General features: G+C 35.2%; 1 protein-coding gene across 2 annotated transcripts in view; it reads left to right on the top strand.

Moving 5' to 3' along the window:
• The window catches only part of Angpt1 (angiopoietin 1), a 239538-nt gene that overhangs the window by 167654 nt on the left and 51476 nt on the right, over positions 1–20408 (top strand). For both annotated transcript variants that reach the window (XM_034517224.2, XM_034517223.2), the window contains exon 5: positions 18005–18132. In XM_034517224.2, coding sequence (XP_034373115.1) covers positions 18005–18132 — 128 coding nt within the window. The remainder of the gene's footprint in view (positions 1–18004; positions 18133–20408) is intronic.

Raw genomic sequence — 20408 nt, 5'->3', positions numbered from 1 at the left:
CCTGTAAGTGAGGAGGAGTGAGAGGTCTGCTTACGTCTGAAACTGACTGCAGTCATTGAGCTGTGGTTCATGTGACCACTCACATCACAGTTCGGTGTGAGTGTGCAATACACACATTGGTGGATCTTTGACTCATGGTGCTACATAAAGAAAATAAAAGCTTGTTTCCTTGCTTTCATGTATAGATAGGAGTATATAAGATAACTCTACATGACATGTTCTTGTTTTAGAGACATTTCACATTTCTCTGTTACACTCCATTGCCTTACATTGTATCTCATTTAGCTAGTCTAAACAAGCCAAAGAGATATTTTGTAAAGAACTTGTTTTAAACAGTGAGTCCCAAGAGCTGTATCTGGGTGTGCTCAGTAATGTGATTGAGAAGGAAAAAACCTGCTAATCAGACAGAGCCTGCCAAACTCTGAACTAGAGCCCACTGGAAAGAAAGCATGGTAGGATTTTGCCAGAGAATTTTAATAGAGCTCATGAGTATTTATAAATTAAGTACTAATATGAGACATATCTATTCTCATATTGAGATGAATACATTTGGAGAAAGATTGAAACCACATTTTCTTATCATCCCGAGACTTAAGTACACAGACGTGGATAGTGTTTTGTGTGTGATTTTAAGAATGTCCAGCATTGGAGATTCTCACAGAGCTCATATGTCTGCCTACCACTTATCACAACTGTATGTCATCCCCCAGTATTTGTCTAATAAACATGTCTTTAAGCTGTTAGAAGCCGGGAGTGTGAATTTATCATTTCTGCTTTGACTGGAAATTTAACTCCAATAACCAGATGTCTTGTTTATTTATTGAAACATTATGACAGCAGACATGACAGATGGCATGTGAGCATCCACTCAAGGTGTGAGAAAGGTATCTTTGTCTGCTCTATGGAGAGACCTTCCAAAGAAAAGTGGCAATAATAACACCCATTGAATTGTCTGACACTCTATCACTTCCTATATATGTATATATATATAGATATATATAGATATATATATATATATATATTCATATTTCTTTTAATGATGCAACATGAAATACAACTTTCTTAGCTGCAACATTTAAGACTTTGTAGAGTATTGGCTCATTCTCCACTGGGTTTTGTATGCTCATAACTGCAGGCTTTGTTTCTTGTTAGTTTGTACTGCATTTAATCTCATTAAGTGTCTTCACAATTTTAATTCTCTTAAGAGACAGATACTAGGTTTCTCTCAAAATGTTAATCTTCTTCATATTTATAATTTTATTTGATTATAGTCTTTAGTTACTGTACATTTAAATTCTAAAGTCCAAATGCTATAGTATTGAACTAAATATAAGTTACTAAGGTCAACTTTGATTTAATTTCAGGTATGAAACACACTTCCAAACTTTATGTTATAGCCAAAAATTACTTATTATTCTATTCTATTATTTATCATGAGTACATGAAAAATTTTACTTTAAAAAATACAAATATTATAAAATTAACAAAATACCATATGACATTTAATTTCTTAAAATAAATATTAAAATTAAAACAGTGTCATAATATACAAGTTACATGAAATTCATAAAAAAAACCCAAAATTTAATTTTGGGTTTAATTTAATTTGACCATTTGGGTCATGACCTCAAATATAATGCTATACAGCCTAGAAGGATACATCTACATCGTTAGTGAGTTATCACTGTCAGATGTTCAGGTAAAAAACATCTGTCAGGATAATTTGCTCACTTTGCCTTGACAGGGAAAGAATTAGATGAGATGTTTAAGATAAAGCGAAGCATGCAGTCTCAATGACACAGATCAAGCACTATGTTTTAGTCACTTTTATCTCTTCTAAGAAACCAAATTCAGTTGAACAAACATTAAATAAGTGTTGTCTACAGCAAAACTTCTTCAGAGCATATCAAAACAGTGCTCAAAATTCACTAAGAAGAGTAGTCCAAGATGATTTTTCCAGCCTAAGTTTCCTAATTTCAAAAATGGGATCACAGATTTACCTGATGAGATCATGGTAACATAATAAATACTTGAATTTACCTTTGTGTATTGGATATTTCAAGTGTGGGTGAGAATCAAGCTGGTATGTTTCACCACCAAGAAATGAAAACCGTGTGACAACGCATTACCATTCCATGGCAAAGGTATGTCCAGGACACAATGATATGCATCCTTCCCTAAATAGCTTTTGATAGAAAAACTGTAAAGCCATCTTTCCAAAGAGTAAGCACTTCCATTTTATACTGCCTTCACACTAGAACATATGATTCCACTAGCAACATTTATGTAGAATATTGCTAAGAAACATACTTTCAGGGATGATCCAGCAAACTTTCCTCTTGCATTGGGCTAAAGGATATCTTGGGCCAGTAGTCAAATTAAAGTACATCATATCCACTTTTGCAGCTTCCGGATACCACATTTATTTTTGTGTAATCTTTGCAAACATTTGGTCACATTTATTCTTGGGTACACTATGCACTTGAGAAGTACAGCATCAGTGTTGCAGGGTCAGAGTTTAGCTGGCTATATCACGCTATTCATTTTGTCAGAGCATAGTCATTCCTAGGATTAAACAGAACACACTGCATGGAAACAATGTTTAAAATGTGGTAGAGAGGATGATTGAGCATGATGACTGTCACCAGTCCTCGCCAGTCATTGTCATCCCTTTACACTGGCAATTTAGATACCATCATTTACATTGGAAGTACTAGAAACCACATAATATGAAATAGAGAATTAAATTCATGGCAAAGGATACAGAAAGAAAAGAGAGAAGGGAAGAAATAGAAAAGCTGCAAAAGAAATCACTATTTAGTCTAGTCACAAGGTGACATATTCATTGTTCAAGTCAGCTTGGAGTACACTCCTGCTGTACTTAAATATGGATCATAAATTTTTCTATTCATTCAAACAGAGTTTTGTAACACTTACTCTTCAATACATTTTCTTATGGAGAATAATGATATTAATTGGGTTTTGTTTTGTTTTAAGCACTAAATGCTTTTTGTTTTTCAAGATATATTTATGTATAATATGAACAGCGTTTTTGCCTGCATGTATTCCTCCCTGTAGGTCAGAAGAGGGCAACAGATCTCATTATACATGGTCGTGAGCTATCATGTGATTACTGGGAACTGAACTCAGGACCACTGGAAAAGCAGCCAATGCTCTTAACCTCTGAGCTATCTCTCCAGCTGGATAATTTGGTTATATATAACAAAAATTTGTTAAGTTCCTACCATGACCTCACATTATTCATTTACCTCAGAAGAAACAATATATTTAGGCTGATTTTTTAAGAGGCTTCAAGGAAAATGGAATTTAATAGAAAAATTAATATATTAGTATTCTATTCCTGAATCCTTCACTAGTGGTGAGTGCAGATTTGCAGGCACCAGACAAACACATCTATTAAAATTATAGAAAGAAGACTGGGGTGCTAACGTAGTCAGTAATGTATCTGCTATGCACACAGGAAGACCTGAGTCTTATCCCCTGGATCCATGGGGAAAAGCTGGACATGGGGAAAGCTCCTGTAATCCCAATGTTGGGACAATAGAGAGAGGTGAATCCCCTGGCCTCTACTAGCCAAACCATCTAGCTAACTTGGCAAGACCTAGCCAGTGAGAGATCCTATCTCAACACACAGGGTGAACGACATTTGAAGAAGAAAACCTGAGATCGACCTCTGGTTTCCACAGTGTATACATACCCAAGTGCACCCACACATACAGGAAAACACACACACACACACACACACACACACACACACACACACACAAACATACCACAACACTACATAAAATATTATCACCAGGACAGAATGAGTGTATCATCCAGTATCTATAGACTTCTTATTGAATGTGTATTATGGTTTTACTATTGTGTAAATTTTATCTGTATTAAATTTGTTCTTGCTACAACCATATAAAGGAGTTACTACTAAGTCTAGCATATTTTGTAAGTTCTATGATGAACTTAAGAATTTGAGCAGTTCATCTTCATAGCTAGAAAAAGTGAACCCAGTAGTAAAGCACAGGTAGACTGGTTCTAATAAAGCCATGATGGTTCAGTCTTTAAAAGAAAGATAGCGGACCCACTGTAACAGAAGAGTACAAACAAGATGTGTGTTTCCAGAAGTCATGGGAACATGGCTAAGACTAGTGTATGTAGATCAACAGGCTAAATCTTAGAATCAAGGACATAGATTATAAAAGAGAAAGTGAAAGAAGTAAACCAAGATAAAGGAAGCTGGATGATTTGTCCCTCTAAATCAATGGCAATCCATTGTCAGTATAAAAGGATGATCTCTGCAGTTTAGAAAAACAGTTATCTAAAAGCACAATTATCGAAAGCATTAGACAGACAGTACATGCAATAATAATTAAAGAGGACATGAATTTGAAAGAGAGTAGGAAGTGGTATATGGTATGATTTGGAAGAAAGGGAAGGGTGAGATGGTGAAATTATAATCTCAAAAAAATCTCTATTTACAGTGCACAAGGAAATTATTTGAGAGCTAATGATTCTGGAAACAGAAGCCTACATGTGAGCTTTCAATATTACTATATTAGTCAATCCCTCAAGATGCCATTCTTCTGAGACATTTGCATATATTTTTAATCATTTCATTCTTATAACAGTAATTCATAATATATGTAATTACTAACTTCATGTGAAAGATCAAGGAACTAAGCCCAGAGGGGTATATGATTTAGCAGCAGTACACTATGATCCAGACAGCAAACTGGGTTCTGAACCCTTGGAAACAAACCCCAAGGTCTGTGCTTTACTTAATTTGCTGTGCTGAGGAAACCAATAAAGGTGATGGACCTCCCTGCAAATCTCCAAGGCAACTCCTAGGAGAGAAATAAGGTCAGAGTCTAACAAGGGCAAAAGGAAAGGCCAGGGATAGCAAGTTACTCATAAAATTAGAATCAACCAGAAATAGCGAATTATAAAAGTAGAGTCAAAATCTAGGTTGCATATTTCTGGGGTAAATAACTACAAATGTATTAATGACTTTCTGGAAAAAAAAGAAAAGAAAGATGTTTAATTTTGAACCACTTACTAAGGTACTCATAACACAAGATCTTGCTGACAGAGAAACAGAAACATTGAGTTTAAGAGATAACTCTGAATAGTCCCATAGATTGCTGTGTCCTCAGAGAAGACATACTATAAGGTTCAAATAAAATGCTTTTTTAACCATTTGATGGGCCACAGATCCAAATGAAAAACAAAACATTAACAGATTACCTCCCCTTACCAGTCAAATTAATCCCACAGCATAATTATATGGACACACATTTGTTTAAAATTCCAGATAATTTATTCAGATAATTTATTTCCTAAGGTTATGAGCTCAGTATTAAAAATAGTAAATGTAAAATTAACGCAGGAAATTTGGAATTCTTTATAGAACAGACTGAAAATAAATATTAACACCAGCCAATTAGGGGGCAGCCATTTGTGAGTAGTGTGAGGAGAAGAGACGCTAGGAATGGTGTCACCTCCCCAGCAGAAGGTAAATATAAAGCCATCTATTTTTAATAAAAGTACAGGGAGATTTGGGAGCTAGGATGTGACTGTGGTAGAGAAAGTCAACTGCATGGCTCACTCGCATACATGGAAGACTATCTGCATTTAAAAACTTGAAGTACTGAGGACATAAGGATAAGAATATATTCTGTATAGAGGACATGAGGTATAGGAATATACTCAGTGTACAGATGATATGGGGATAGGATTATACTCAGTGTACAGAAGACATAAAGATAGGATTATACTCAGTATACAGAGGACACAGGGAAAGGAATTTATTCAGTGTACTGAGGATACAGGAATAGGAATATTCTCAGTGTACAGAGGATACAGGGGTAAGGATATACTCAGTTTGAAGAGAACAGGGGATAAGAATATACTCAGTGAACAGAGGACAGAGGGATAGGAATATACTCAGTATGCAAAGGACATGGGGGATAATAATATACTCAGTGTGCAGAAGACACAGGGATAAGAATATACGCAGTGTGCAGAGGACATGGGGGATAATAATATACTCAGTGTGCAGAGGACACAGGGATAAGAATATACGCAGTGTGCAGAGGACACAGGGATAAGAATATACACAGTGTGCAGAGGACATGGGGGATAAGAATATACTCAGTGTGCAGAGGACACAGGGATAAGAATATACTCAGTGTGCAGAGGACACAGGGATAAGAATATACTCAGTGTGCGGAGGACACAGGGATAAGAATATACGCAGTGTGCAGAGGACACAGGGATAAGAATATACTCAGTGTGCAGAGGACACAGGGATAAGAATATACGCAGTGTGCAGAGGACACAGGGATAAGAATATACGCAGTGTGCAGAGGACATGGGGGATAAGAATATGCTCAGTTCCTTACTTGGAGGTTCACATTAAAAGTTATAGGAACTTCCCACAAGAGTCTCTTTAAAAGAATTCCTTCACATCATCTAAGAGCCATAATGACTGATAAGATAATTTTTTCACTGCTCTGCATGAATTGGGCTAACGTGCCTTTCCCAGAGGCTGATTACAATGGTATGAACATGTGATCATTATTTTCAGTCTCTGGCCTTCTTTTAGAAGGTGAACCAAAGCATCTGCTTCCTTCCTCGTACTGCAGAGTCCTTTGGCTCTATTCTCAGAATAATTCTACCATCTGAAAGGAATTTACCTCCTGTGCAGTGCCTATTAAGTTTTGTGAAGTAAATCATCCAGTCAAGAGATGGGATAGTTTGAGCTGCATGTCTCTTGAGTTCAGAATGACTCTAAAAACATGGCAAGAGGTGGGAGGAAATTAAAAATTTTGAAAGCCACTCAGATAAATATTGAGAAAACAGGAAATATCACTTTCATTGACTGAGTGAAATACTTGATGTTGTAGCTGACCACTTTGAATGCACATCTTAATGTTAGGTAGACAGAGAAAGGAAAATAAACACAGACATCAGACACACTACAGGGAGGGCTTGTTCCCATTTAGCAGGGAAAATGCTTTATCTTGACAGAAAATTATATGTCAAACATTTACAGTTTCCTTAAAATGAGCCAAACTATCTAGCACTTCCTTTCATAAAACAGAGTGGCTTTAGGGGAAAATGGTTGTTTACGGTTAGACATGGTATATTTCTTGTTGTAGATGGAGCATGTTATCTGCCTTTTGAAGAGTTGTAATTTCTGTAAAAGAAATAAAAAAGGATGAATAGTAGATAGCTGAACTAGTGATAACAAAATTAAAAACTCCAGTTGCTGACCTCATGCGTGAACTATTTGTAAACCACATCTTTTGAGGGACATTGGAAAATTTGTGGTTCTGTTTTGGAATTAGAGTTTCAACTTCAGAGACTAGATGAACTATCTACAAAGCACTATCTCCTAGTTCCAGCTAGGCCTGAGCATTCCCACGAGGAAAGGTCCTGTATGAAGGGTTCCCTAGATGTTCCAATATAATGATGAACAAACTCACTTCCGGGTTCTCTTGAGCTCCCGTAGCTTGCTCAGTTCAGGCAACAGAGCACAAATTGTTTGAATAAGTAAACTATTCTACCACACACAAGTAAAATTCTGTAGCTATTTTATGAATCCAGGTTCCACTGTGACAGCAGACATTAGTTAGGCATAAGATATGACACCTTTAATTACTCTGATAGAAAAAAACCACTTTGTTAGCATTCCTCAAAAAATTTTAAATATATGTCTTATCAACGGTAAAATAAAAATACCCAGGAAATTTTTATGCTTTCAGAAGGGAGGATAAAGAATAAACTCTGAGACCTATGACTCTATATACTTAGCTTTAAATACACAAGAAACTATTTTAGCATAACATTTTTCTAAAGTTAACTCCCAAACATCTTTAGAAATTTTGAAATACATAAAAATGTTAAGATCTAACAGAACAGATCAATGAGTAAAGTCATTTAGTGTGTCAGCCATATGACCTGAGTTCAATCGCCATAGAGGACAGAGATGACCAATACCTGAGGATTATTCTATGAACTGCACACACATGTTCTGGCACATGAATACACACATGCACACAATAGTAATAATAATAATAATCATAATCATAATGATAATGATGATGATGATAATAATAATGAGGAGAAGGAGGAGAAAGAGGAGAAAAAGGAGAAAGGAGAAGAAAGCATTCTAGCTCCTTATTTAAATTCTTAGATAACCTTAGGTTAAAGAATTTTAATAACTTTGGGGTTCTAGCATATTTTAGAGATTATGGCTATGGCATTCACATTCTTCGTCATACCCCCTATGTTGAGTTGTATTAATACGAGTCTTATCAAAGATGACCCATATTTATAAAATCAAACCTGTTAAGGTAATAGCAATGTCAGGGCTCTTTTAACTTGTATATTTTATGTATTTTACATGAATTTATAATTATACTTGAATATGAACATTCTGATTGCATATTAGAATGAGATCTTTAATAACAATGAATTTGAACTTAAGGTTCAGTTTTAAGTAGAGATGCATTTGTGAAGGGAGATATGGCCAGTTATTTAAACCTATAGACATACACACGATGCACACAGCTAATTTTAACCAAAATAATTCTCAAGTCCCATACATTTGTTGTATAAATGAGACTCTATTGTTTAAAGACTATCCAAAGGCTTTATATATTTGGTAATGTTCAATCAACAAGATGATTATAATTATAGTAATTATAGATGCTTCCCAGTTAACTAACCTAGATATAAGTTGTTACCCTGGACGGTCCTGGACCCAAGCATGGTCCTCCATCACTCTACATTTCAGCCTCCCTCTTGCTCCTCCCCTTCCTTCCTCTTCTTCCTCTCCTTACTCCTCGCACATTAGCTCCTCCCAACTTTTGGGGAAAATTTCCCACTACATACATTGGTCTTGGATGTTTCTTTCAGTGTTTCTGTATCTATTGCGTACACCATATGTGTACAGTAGACAGTAGAAAGGGGCATAAATAGAAAAAGACAGAAACACGGATATCAGCTGTGGGACCATCTCTGCTGCTAAGTAGCTTAATATAAAATATCACACACTAGAGAGCCTGCCTGGTGTTCTAGACTGTCCTACCCTCCTCATTGAAGAAACCGTTTCCTATTTTATAATGCCTTAGGAAGCTCTGTGATCATGTGAACCATATGTACTCCCTGAATAAACAGTCAAGAATTCAAGTGTACTATATCACAAGTGTCAGAGGAGAAGTGACAGTCACTTGATGACTATCGGCCCTTGTTTTCTTTTGTACCTCAAAGGCTTCCTGGTGCACCAGTATCAAGGGGCATCTGACTCTGTGTTTCTAGCATTATCCAGGAACATTCGTTCATTCCACATTGATAGATTTGGCTGAAATCAGTTATGTTCACAACAGAGCATGAAAATGTGCCTTTTAAGCTTTCCCACCGGCGGCGGAAGTCTTTTGTATAAAATCAATACAGTTCTGCCAGGCTGAAAACATTACATGGGAAATTAACACACTTGAAACCTGAAGTATCTTTGTTAATGGAGTGACCTCATGAACAAATGGCAGAGGTCACACAGCATTCATAATGGTCTGTCTCTTTGGGGGCCCCCAAAGAGAAAATACAGAGAAACAATTTCTGAAAAATGAACGCCTACATCCTTAAACAAAGTCAAATCTCCATTTTAAAATTTTAGCCAAATACTTTTGTTCTACTCTTATTTTAATACTGGGGATGTGGATATACATTAAGCTTTATGTATGAGTTAAGTATTATTAGAGGGATGTCAGATAAAGGACATTGACATACCAATCAAACTGCACGAGAACTATGTGCCATTATCCTTCCATATTAAATAAAAACCCATGTACCATGAGACTAGAGGTTCTTCTGTAGTGCAGATTTCAGCACAGAGCCTCATGCACACAAGACTTCTGTGTTGCCACTGAACTGCATCTCCCAGTCCTAGGCCAAGCTCTAGGGACCTCTTAATTCCTATTAATCCCATTAGCTTGTAAAGTTGTGGATGATCACAGATGCACATTTCTGACATGGATTCCTATTTCATGCCAATTCTCCTGCCTGTGTCTCCTCTCATCCTCATGTCACATCTGCCTCTTATCACTTCCTTGTGCAGCCCACTTCTATGAGAAAACCCTGTTTGATTCAGAATTAAGGCCTATGTCAAGCTACTGAAGAGACTGGGTATGACTTTCCAGTTGAAAATAGCATTTTGGAGGCATCTAGATCACATGATCTATTGGAGTTTTATTTGGGCTCAGTTTTATCATGACAAGCAAAACACAACCACATATCTCATCATTGTCTTCACTGAGCTTTGCCACAAGTTTTAATGAGATCAAACAGTATCACTGAGCCTCAGTTTACATAAGTAATATATTCCAAAACTTCTCATTAGGATGTTTATATGGATGGAATGAAACACTTACAACAAACTGCACATGCCAAATTCAGAATGTAGCACTGGGTAATATTCAATGAACACTAGTTGATTTGATCATGATTATTATTGAACCACTGTGAAGTTAAGAATTTATAGGTTATGTAATATGTAAGTAAATATTTTAGATGGAGATCAAATACTCAATTTTTTAAAATATGCTAATTAAAATGATAATGTACTAACTCAGAGAGAGTATGCGACACATGCATTGGCAACTTTGAAAAGAAGAGGAACATCAGCTAACTTAATTCAGACTTCAGATTAAGACTAGAACAGAATGTATGTATTACATGACATATATGTTATGTGAGATATATTAAGTGAATATATATATATATATATATTCATATATATATATATAATGTTTAGCCAAAAATATTTGGCTAAAATTGTTATACAAAGTTCTCAATCCACTGATATTTATCTTTGAATGTGTATTTTAGATGGAACAAAAATACCATACACTTCTAAGCATAAAACTTTATTGTTTTCTTGTAGCTATAAATATTTGCACATGAGCTGTAACATCACTGGGAAGTAACTTTCATTTTTATATTTATGTCTACAAATACTGAACAGTGGATTACCTTTAAATAACTCATTTTCACACCCGTGTAATGCAAAAAAAATGCTTTCTTCTTCTGAAAGTCAGAAATCTAAATGATTTAGATTTCTGGGGAAGGTATTCAGAGTGAAGAAGTTTGTGTTTGTTCGTTTTATTGTTTATTTGATTTTGGTTTTGTTAATGTCCACACACCCACCTGGGTTGGTCCAGAATTAAATCTTTCAACTGTGAGACTATTCGTCTCTAGTCAAGTTCACCATTTTTACATATTCCTACTCTCCCGGAACTTCAGTGACCTGTTGAAACCATCATTTTAGGTCATTTCCAAATGTTCAAATCTCCCTAATGATTCTGGGTCATAAAATTCCACTATGTTTTTTCCCTTGAGCAGATAATTTTATCCATGTGTATTCTTATATTTGTGGAACTTGAAAAGCTTTGACTCGCTCACTACATTTCAGTTCTAAAAAAAATGTCTCAGTAATTGATTTCTTACACCCGGCTATTGGGAAGTGGCTAGATAGAAGAGGCAAGCTTTGCCTTGCCTCTTGAAGCAAGGCTAATGGCTTTCTGTGTTCTCTAGGGTGGCTAAGATTAAGAATTAATAAGTCCACATTCCAGGAAGTTTTCTCTTGAAGGTTCATCTGAATTCAAGTGACCCTCTGCCTCAGCTTTCCCAGCCCTTTTCTGAAGTGAGTTGGGTGGTTGGTACACCATCTGGGTTGAGATTGGTTCGTCAAATGAAGGAAAAAGCAAAGAACAACAGTCAACAGCTGCTGCTCGGGTTCCAGTTGCTTACTAAGCGAATGTTGCCTGGTGACAGACAGACATGCACCTGCTCATGTTCTTGTTCTTCGCTTTAGATGACAAAGATTTTGTTGTACAGATAAGGCTAAATGAATAGAATGAAGGATGACCTTTTCCCAAGCCTTTCTAGATTTATTGCTGATATGTGCATGAATGAAGTCTTTGAACTGACAGACCGGGCTCTTAAACTTTACCTCTGTTGAGCTGTCCTGCAGGTTTTATTATTTTAAGTGTTATCTCTTTGAGGCAGCTCTCCTGAGTCTGCTTGGCAGATGGAGCTCATTCTCCTTGAAAGTTCCCAATGCACTTGACATATGTCTTTAAGATAACAATTATCTGCATTCTTTCTTTTTGATACTCTGTTTACACTGGTAATACAATATCCCTAGAAGCTGTTGCCAGCCATCCTGTGACCAGGTAGAGAACCAACAAAGTGACTCATGAGGAAGATAAAAAAAACACATCTTCTGGTCACATGGTTGGAAACCTGATCATGTCTTACCTAAAGTTATCTTTTGGCTAATGCCAGTAAACAGCTGAATTTTCTGCTGTAATGAAGACTTATTTATCATAGGTGCAACTATCATGAAAGACAATCAACAATTCTGACTGTGATCGCATTGAGAACATGTTTGATCGTCCTTTTGTCTGCACCTTTATTGCCTAAACAAAATTATACACTTCGGAGGTGTTCCAATTAATTTGTGTTGAATTAATTAATAAGAAATGACAAGAAGTAAAGAGAACAATCATAGAACGATAAAGTAATTGTATTTTTATTTATAATTTCATTTTTCATTGATGAGAACTGGGAGACAAGGATCAGTAAAAGGAAGAGAAAAAATGTAGTTAGGCAGATTGGCTAGCTTAAGGTGAAGGAAAGTTGGGGTAGCAGGAAAGACTGTCTGACAGATAAATGGAAAAAAAACGTGAAATCAAGAGGCATGTAAATATTCAGTTAAGGCTTCTTTTATATTATAATCATCTCTGTAGTACTTTGAAGCCACAATAAATACTGTATAAAGGATTCTTAATACACATCCAAAGTTGTTTAATGTGCAGGTAAAACAATAAAGAAGGGGGTGGTGAACTTAGAAGAAAAGAAGTGGGACTGTAAGTGTTCAGTGTATAAAGTGAAAGAGAAGCAATGATTAGTTCTGAAGTTCAAAGAGATGTCAAGAAGGATACAGAAGGAACAATGCATTCTGGAGTACAAAGAATTGGATCCTCAGAAAAACAAGCAGTTACATAGATTGAATACAAAGAGTATCAGAAGACTAGAGTGAGATGCAGTATTGAAAAAAAAAGTGTAACATTTGAGATACTAACTATAGAAAATGAAATTTAAGACTCCAGAAATGATAGTATTGTAATGAATAAGCTGGGTCGAGAATGCCTAGTGAGTAAAGAGACAGTGGATAGAGATCACCACAAATGCTCAATGCAAACTTAGCCCTTCTTCAATGCCTGACTCATGATCAAGGGTAGGATGGAAGAAACAGGATGTTAGGAAAAGGCAGGTTAGAACAGTGACATTCAAGACTCGCAGTTAGAGGGAAGGTATACCCATGAAGAACTACAGAATAGGAGAAAAAATATCATACCATCAAAAAGAAAACTTTAGGTATGAAGGTCATGGGTTAAATTCATGCTTTCATGTATGTCTAGTTTTACAAAAAGTTTAAAGTCTCTGAAAGATAGCAAAAGACATCAAGCCAGTTTCTAGATCATTCCACAGCTCTGGCCAGCTGATGCCTCTCTTCCATTAATTTTGTGTGTTGTGTTATTATTTACCATGCACTCCTCCAGGTTCTGCTGGTCAAAGGAATCTTAAAACTTCTGTAAAAATTTTATCACTGTTTCTGACACTTGTGAAGTTCAACAAAGTCTTCTTTTTTATTGTCTTTCTTTGTTTCTACCCATTTTCACAATATCTAAGCATGACATCAAATTTTAGAACACTCTAATATTTAACAGTAAAATTATTCAAATGACAACAACCAAAATATGGCCTATGTATCTCAATGCTGTCATTTAATATTAAAGATCTTTAATTTTATTATTAGCTAAAGATTACAGAATACTCTAAAATTACTTCTTGCTTTTTGACTTAAAGCAACTATTATACCCCAATTGAGTCAATGAACGAAATAAGCCAATTAAGTTTTATAAGAAGAGGCCAATTCAATAAAATCTACAAATGACCAGATGATTTTACCTTTCCTGGATTTGATAAGCTACAGGGTTTGAACCTGAGAAGAGAAAAACCATAGCAGCTACCATTCTCTGTGGACTTCCATAATCTGGTTGTATTTATTTCAGAAAAGTGAGGGAAATGTAGGTGTTTTATTATCAATATTTTCTACGGTCATTATATCAGTGATAGTAGTAGTAACTGTTTCTCCAGCATTACCGTTCTTGACTCTGCATTGTTTATAATGTACATGCCTGCCTCTGAAATATTTATGATTACTTCATAAGTTGATTAATTTTAATGAACACCCTGAAAGCCAATCTACCCATTTAGATAAAATTTTCTTTAAACCTCAATTAAAAAAAACAACAAAAATATGCAGTGAATGAATTTTTCAATTAAGTTTATTTTTTTGATGTTTTAACAATTTAAAATGTAGCCCAAATCAAAGTTTTTAAGATAAAATTTTAATGAACTAGAAGAAGCAGCCTAGACTTTGGAGAAAGAAAGTTTTGGGGAAGTGGGGAAAGGGGATGACATCTGAAATGCAAATAAATACAATATCCAATTTAAAAAAGAAAAGAAAGTTTCTTATGGAGAGAGTATCTGTCAGATTTTCATAAGTGCTGATTCAAACATAGATCAAACCAAAAATCTATGTTACACATATTACTGTAACAACAAAAAATTTACCCATAGTATATTTTCCTAGGTCGAGAATTTATGCTACTAATTTAAATAGCACTTACACACTTACACAAATTCCACAAAGTAATATAATAAACAACCTTTCCCTTTTTATTATTTGTGAAAGAGCTTCTCTACCACACCACAGCCCTTTCACCCACATCTTCCTGAAGTGGAAAAGCAAAGGTCACCAGTGGTGAAGAAAGGAGGGAGGGCATTGTGTTTCCTTTAAACAACCACATTCAGGAGAACAGGAAGTGGTATGTTCAATGGGAGAAACATTTTCTTGCTAGATAAACGGCTTTCTTATTTTCTCATCCTAAAAATGAAACTGAGTTTCCTCCATGAGTTTCTGTTCACCACATTTTCCTGTTTTTCGTCCTAATACACCATCATAAATTTTGGCTAGTCTTTCTACACAGTACTGTTTAGGGCATTTGATGAGGATAATTTTCACTTTTACACTAAGAAAGAATCAAGTACGAAGTTTGTAGGAACAATTGATTTTGAAAACTAAAGGCCCAACATACAGATTTCATAAGCAAATTCTACCAAACTGTTTCTTTGTTTTTAGATGTGCCATTGAGATGCTCAATGTTATTAAAAAATAGTCCTTTTAGTAAGCATTTACCTATATGTTTTAAATGGCTCTTTTCATTTAGAAAAAAACAAAAACAAAAAACCAAACCAAAACCAATGCTTCATTGTCAAACCTTCCCTGTGTGTTCTTATTCTGTGCTGAAACTACAGTTTTCTGTAATGATGCTTAAATATTGCTTTGGATATAACTATGCAAAAACCATTACCATGGGCGTTTGTTGCATATAAAATAATGAATTTTTAAGCATTTTATTTTTTACATAATAGCAACATACATCATACAAATACTTTGCTTTCTTGGAACATAATCTAGCAGTTTTAAAAGGTTAAAATATTTACATGAACATAACTATTCTATAAAGATTAGATTGCTTATTACTTATAAAAAGAAAGTGCTATTAAGTTACATTTAAATTAAGCCATTCATTATTTTAGAGTCTTTTCACGTCATACAATTCTGTTTAAAAGCAGCTACTTTGATGTTGTTTTATGTAGGAACATTGTGAATTAAAATGATTGAAAACATATTCATTAAACACAGAGTACTACTACAGAAATTTTAATTAAATGAACCCAATTTTTAAAATATTATATTGTAAGTCATTAATGTTTTATACAGCATCTATATTTCTAGCCAAAATTTATAATTAATTAAGTGGTCAATTGGTAATTTTATTTCACTAATGAGAACTTAAGAATGAAAGAAGCTCATAGAACGAAATAGGGCTTTTCTCATTAAAAAATTCATTATTAGCTTTTGATACAATGGAATAATGGGTAACATGGCCAAAGTACTTCTTAAAGAAAGAATTTAAACATCAGATGTAATGTGGATGTTTAAAGCCTCAAACATAGGCAGTAGTGTTATATGGGCTTAAATGGAAGAGTTCTAGAAAAAAAAGCCAAAGTTATTAAAACAACTTGATTTTAAAAGTATAAAACAATAACCATGTGTGGTGGCACATGCAGAGACAGTCAGTCTCTAAATTCAAAGTCAACCAGGTCTATCTACATTGTGAGTTCCAGGACAGTCAGAGTTATACAAAGAATATTTCTCTCTCTCTCTTCTCTCTCTCTCTCTCTCTCTCTCTCTCTCTCTCTCTCTCTCTCTCTCTCTCTCTGTGTGTGTGTGTGTTTTTATGCATGTGTATAAAATATATTTAAAAAGGAAGAAAGAGAAAAATAAAGTTTACAAATTTATAAGCCAATTTTAAACCTAGAAAGTTTAACTGTGCTTTGTGTGTTATTTAATAACCTGAAGTCAAATCATTACACAGATGATGCAACATGGGCAAATTAATAAATAGTATTTAGAAAGTAAGTTTAAGAATAAGTTTAGAAATCTATCACCTTAAATTCTAGAAATCAAAAAAGACTATAAATTTAATTAGAGCTATTCTCTATATAGTTCCACATGTGTGATAGTGGTACAAGTGGACAATTTATTCTGATTGTATCTACAAGAAGAAAAGAATGGCTGGTACTGTAAATGTACCCAGCAACCCATAGTTACAGAGGCCACAAGCCTCCGGGATAAATACACTATTAGGACACAAACTGGACATAGTGTCACACTACCCTCTGAATTCACTTCTCTAACACCGCTCTCAAACATCACTGATGAAATGTCGTTGTCCAGTGGCTAGTGGTTAATGAAGAAACTCACAACTGGTCATAGAGCAGGAAATAAGTGCCTGTGGAGGGTTCAGCTGGAAATGGAACATATATAATCAACCCTTTTCACAAAGACTCGGGAACCATTACAAAAGACAGGAAGAAATGTTCTTAAGAGGCAGAGGTCAAGGAAGACTGGAACAAGCAGTATCGTCCTGGCATGACAGAACCACTGTATTCATGGCAGCTATGATTGCCTCCGTAGACCTTCATGAGGTCAACATTCTAGCATGGAGGAAGCAAGGGATTCACAACCTTATACCTGTAACTGAAGAACTATAAATAGTTGGCCAATTCTAAAGGAAAGAGGATTAGTTTTATTTAAGGGTGCAGCTCCTGGCAGGTCAAATATGTTCCACTGGGTGAGCCCACACTGAACAGTATATGGACATAAACTATAAGACTGTGTGAGTCATTAAAAAAAAAGACAAGAGGTGGGAGTGGGAGGCACTGGAAAAAGTACATGGTGAATCAATCAAAAGGCACTACATGAATGTAGGAAGTTCTCAAAGAATTAATTAGAATTTGTACTTTTTAAATGTTTTGGCATCTTTTCAATCCTTGGGCTTGAGCTACATAATTCATTGATAGAATATATACCTAATATGTGAAATTCCCAACAATGCAATAAATAAATCAAACTTTTCTTTGAAATTTAAATAAGACTGTTTCATAAATTTGATAGGAATGATTGATATAAATTGTTACCAATAGAAAGCATTACATAATCATGTAATTTTTTCCAACATGAAGAGATTTGGAGGATATAAAAAAGCCAAAATAAAGAAACTGATATAAGATTAGTATATAATTAGAAATTGATCCACAGGTTTTTCTTTCAATTTTTTAAACTTACCAGTTATTTGGTAGGAAGTATGTTTTATTTTTCAGTATATGCATTACAGATATTGTGTAAAGGCAGCAAACACAAGCTGTTTGTAGTTCGTTGGGTAGTAATAATACTGATATTCTTATTTATATATTAAAATGTCTCTTTTTTAATTTGCAGTTTTGCTAAAAGGAGGAAAAAGAGAAGAAGAGAAACCATTTCGAGACTGTGCAGATGTATATCAAGCTGGTTTTAATAAGAGTGGAATCTACACTATTTATTTTAATAATATGCCAGAACCCAAAAAGGTAAGATCAGAAGTGCTTGTTTATGGGATGTAAAGCAGATCCTGGTTGAATTGCTATATAATCAAACAAATTTGTAAGTTGTTGAACATGATGTACATTGGATACATATTCACACACACCTACACCATCCCCTCCCCCACATGCACATGTGTATGTTACCAGAGGGATTCTGTTTCAATGCTCCATAGAGGATGAACCCATATTCTGCACACATTCTCTAACCTCTGTACCTGTGATTTGTCCATCACATAAACTTTTGTTTTCTTCTGTTTCTTGGATGTGTTCAGACATGCTTTTTTTTTTTTTTTTATAAAAAATACATGCTGGTGTCACATCTCTGTACATGAGAACATAGAGTGGTCTTTCAAAGTCCCAAGATCTCAGGAAGCATGTAACTTCCAGCAAGAGAGCAGGCTAACTCCAGGGATTTACAGAATTACTGTTCCTGTTAACGTGGGAGAAATGTGGCCTATCCTAGCACACAATTGTGAAAGGCTGTTCTCTCATAGATACTTGAGTGCATGTGGGAAGAACATACTATTCTTCATGTTGATCAGTGCTCAAAGTAAACGTGGAAGCAATTAAGCAACATCTTGCTATCCTATCTCTTTTAGAGAGCCCCCTCTGCATTCATCCATTAAATCATCCATGTATGGACAATTAATTAGATGTCATTCATTTGCCAGTCACTGTCAAAGGATATAAATACAAAACAAACAATTCTCAGTGTATTAGAACAGACAGTCATTTACAGTTCCCAAATAGTAGAGAGGTGGTAGAGTTGGCTCTTTGAAGGACCTTATATAGGGACCTTAAGGTGAGGCAGTCAAAGACAGTGTGATCAGACCTACCTGCACTTCAGCATACAGAAGTTTTGCTGCATTTAGAAGGTTCAAAGACAGATGCCTGTTCTTAGATAAAACAATTTCTTCCATGCTTTGCCACACCTGTTTATGCATCTTCATTTTCTTTGAATCCTGTGAAAGAGGCGCTTTATTTGACCTCCCTGGATATCCCTAGAGAATTTTGTATACTATTTCAGTAATTAGAGTTCTACAAAATAGGCACTGTGGCTTTTTGTTTTTTTTTAAAAATGCCAGGCATGTTTTCTGTACACAGTAGGTTCTTAATAAATCAGAACTAGAAGGAGCAAATAAAGAAAACTATGGACTGTCCATGATATCATCAGCATGTCTATCTGTATCACTAAGTCCAACAGTTTTCTTGACTCCGGGACCTTTTGATAAGCAAAGAAGGTGAATCTAGGAAGCAGTGTGCCCCATATCACACAAGGCCTGGGGTCTGGTTTAGAGTCCTAGTTCAATCAACGGCTGGCTCTCTTTATACCCCTGTCTCTTGATTCTGGTTTGAATAAGGACTACTGGGTATGGTTGTCTCACTGTTTTTCTCTTTCCTTGAAACAACATTTTCTTTTTGAAAGAAACCTCAGCCACTCACAAAAGTTCTTTGATTTCACCTGTGCTTTCTGTGTGCATTCTGAGCAACATTCTTTGGATCAAGTAACGTGTGATTTAAAATAAAACACAGAAACATGCAAAAACATGAATATACAAGAGATGAGAAGAACTGACAGTAGGGAGGGGCATTTGGAGTCCTAAAATAAGCACACACACACACACACACACACACACACACACCACACACTATGCCAGTAGCACGTAAGTATGCATTTAATCTATCTTCACTACAGAGAACCAGAGTCCTAAATATCTTGGCAGTTGCCTGTATCTTATAAGTTAACTTAAAAAATTAAGTGACTCTCCTGTGGATTCTTTAAGATCCTGTTATTTCCATGAATTTAAGCATATATAAGCCCAGGAGGGAGATGGAAGAGAGAAAGTCTTTAGACTTGTTTCATTCATTCACTGATACTATTGTGAAGTCCTTAAAGGACAGTAGAACAAAACATCTATCATTCTATGAACCTTCATTCATATAATTTAATTTATATAGAAGCACATTTCAGCTCTCTTTCGAATCGTTTGAGAACCAAACAGATATCCAGGCTCCATGCTAAACATTGCTCCTGTGAGAGTGAAAAGAGTGATTTTTTTTCCTATCTCATCAAGTGTACATTTCACATTTACTTAACTTTTATCCAGATGATACTTGACCTTATTGATTTAATAATTTAGATTTTACGTGTTAAAGTACATCTTTGAAGCTCTATTTAGTACAAATTCTATTATTTGTGGAAGTGTATTTTTAAACCACTCTCTTGAGAAACTCAATGTAAGAGCTAGCCACCACATTAG

Source organism: Arvicanthis niloticus, chromosome 13 (assembly GCF_011762505.2).
Source record: "Arvicanthis niloticus isolate mArvNil1 chromosome 13, mArvNil1.pat.X, whole genome shotgun sequence".
In the NCBI taxonomy this organism is placed as follows: Eukaryota; Metazoa; Chordata; class Mammalia; order Rodentia; family Muridae; genus Arvicanthis; species Arvicanthis niloticus.
The sequence above is the reverse complement of the archived record's forward strand: the minus strand, read 5'-3'. Positions and strand labels throughout refer to the sequence as shown.